Source organism: Penaeus monodon, chromosome 24, assembly GCF_015228065.2.
Source record: "Penaeus monodon isolate SGIC_2016 chromosome 24, NSTDA_Pmon_1, whole genome shotgun sequence".
NCBI lineage: Eukaryota > Metazoa > Arthropoda > Malacostraca > Decapoda > Penaeidae > Penaeus > Penaeus monodon.
In genome coordinates this window covers 6,429,396-6,430,487 of record NC_051409.1, presented here as the reverse complement: position 1 = coordinate 6,430,487, position 1,092 = coordinate 6,429,396, and the positions used below count along the sequence as shown (strand labels likewise).

The 1,092-nt window shown below is 33.2% G+C and overlaps 1 protein-coding gene across 1 annotated transcript in view; it reads right to left on the bottom strand.

Moving 5' to 3' along the window:
- The window catches only part of LOC119588512 (UPF0184 protein AAEL002161-like), a gene marked incomplete in the record, with an annotated part of 1,199 nt that extends 237 nt beyond the window's left edge, over positions 1–962 (bottom strand). Inside the window, 2 exon segments of the mRNA XM_037937156.1 lie at positions 1–232; positions 780–962. Of these exon segments, the coding sequence (XP_037793084.1) occupies positions 84–232; positions 780–960 (330 nt within the window).
- Between the last annotated feature and the right edge of the window lie 130 nt (positions 963–1,092).

Here is a 1,092-nt window from a genome sequence, read left to right as displayed (position 1 = left end):
TTCCTTTACAAAAATACACATAATAATGGTCTCTTAAAAAATTCAAATAAATGAAATGTTGACCTCAGAAAATTCTATGCAACTCATTTTTGTCCTGATCCTTCAGCTTCTCTTATGGACTTGTTCTCCATCAGTATCTGCCGTAAACGGACATTGATGAAATCATTCTTTTCCTCAATGGCATCCAAGGCTGTGTTCAAAGCATCTAGTTCAGCATTTAGCTTGGAGAACTCTGAAATGAAAAATGGACAACTGAGACTTCGCTTTGTGCTTATTTTTCAGTATTGTTACATGAATTCAAAATGTTAACAATTAATGAAATCAAATTTCTATGTTAGATATAAAGGTTGTTCTAAATAGTTAAGATTATCATTTAAAGATTATAAACATTAACTTAATGCCATTATACCAAGGTCCAACATCACACTAATGTCAATTAACTATGGTCACTGTCTTATCAATATTAATGTTTTACTGTGATATAGGAGACGCTCTTTGTTTCCTATGGGGAAGACTTTGTTCTTTGTATCAAATAAAGGCCCTAAATCAGCAGTCTTTATCCATTATATCTATATACCATCTCCTATCATATTAATCGCTATAAGATAGACTGACTTTTTCATGTTTCAAAAAGAAAATTCAGGAATCTAGTAGAAACTATCGATTAACAAATATATTACAATTTCCTTATATAGTTTGGAGATAATCAGAATCAAGATGTACGCATACTACAACTGGAGAATCTTTCTGGGTCGTTAAGTTTCATCATCAAGTATTACCTTCTTCGTCATATTCTTCCAATTCTTCTTCCATGTCCTCCTCGTCATTCGTCTCCCTCTGTTCTTCCTTTTCAGCAGGACCGTTGCTCGTTTCCGACATATTTGTCTTCATGTTGGTAGAGTTTTCGTCTCTGGCTCCCCGTCGTCTTCTTTTGTTTACATCAGTCACCTGACATTTCATCGTTCGAGTTTGAACGTTCTATTTTGATTTGCAACTATTTACTCCTCTTCTAAATATTAATTATTGCTCGTACACTTAAATTTAAATTGGTTGACTGATATGATACTTTAAGGCGGTAAAATGGTAGTATTT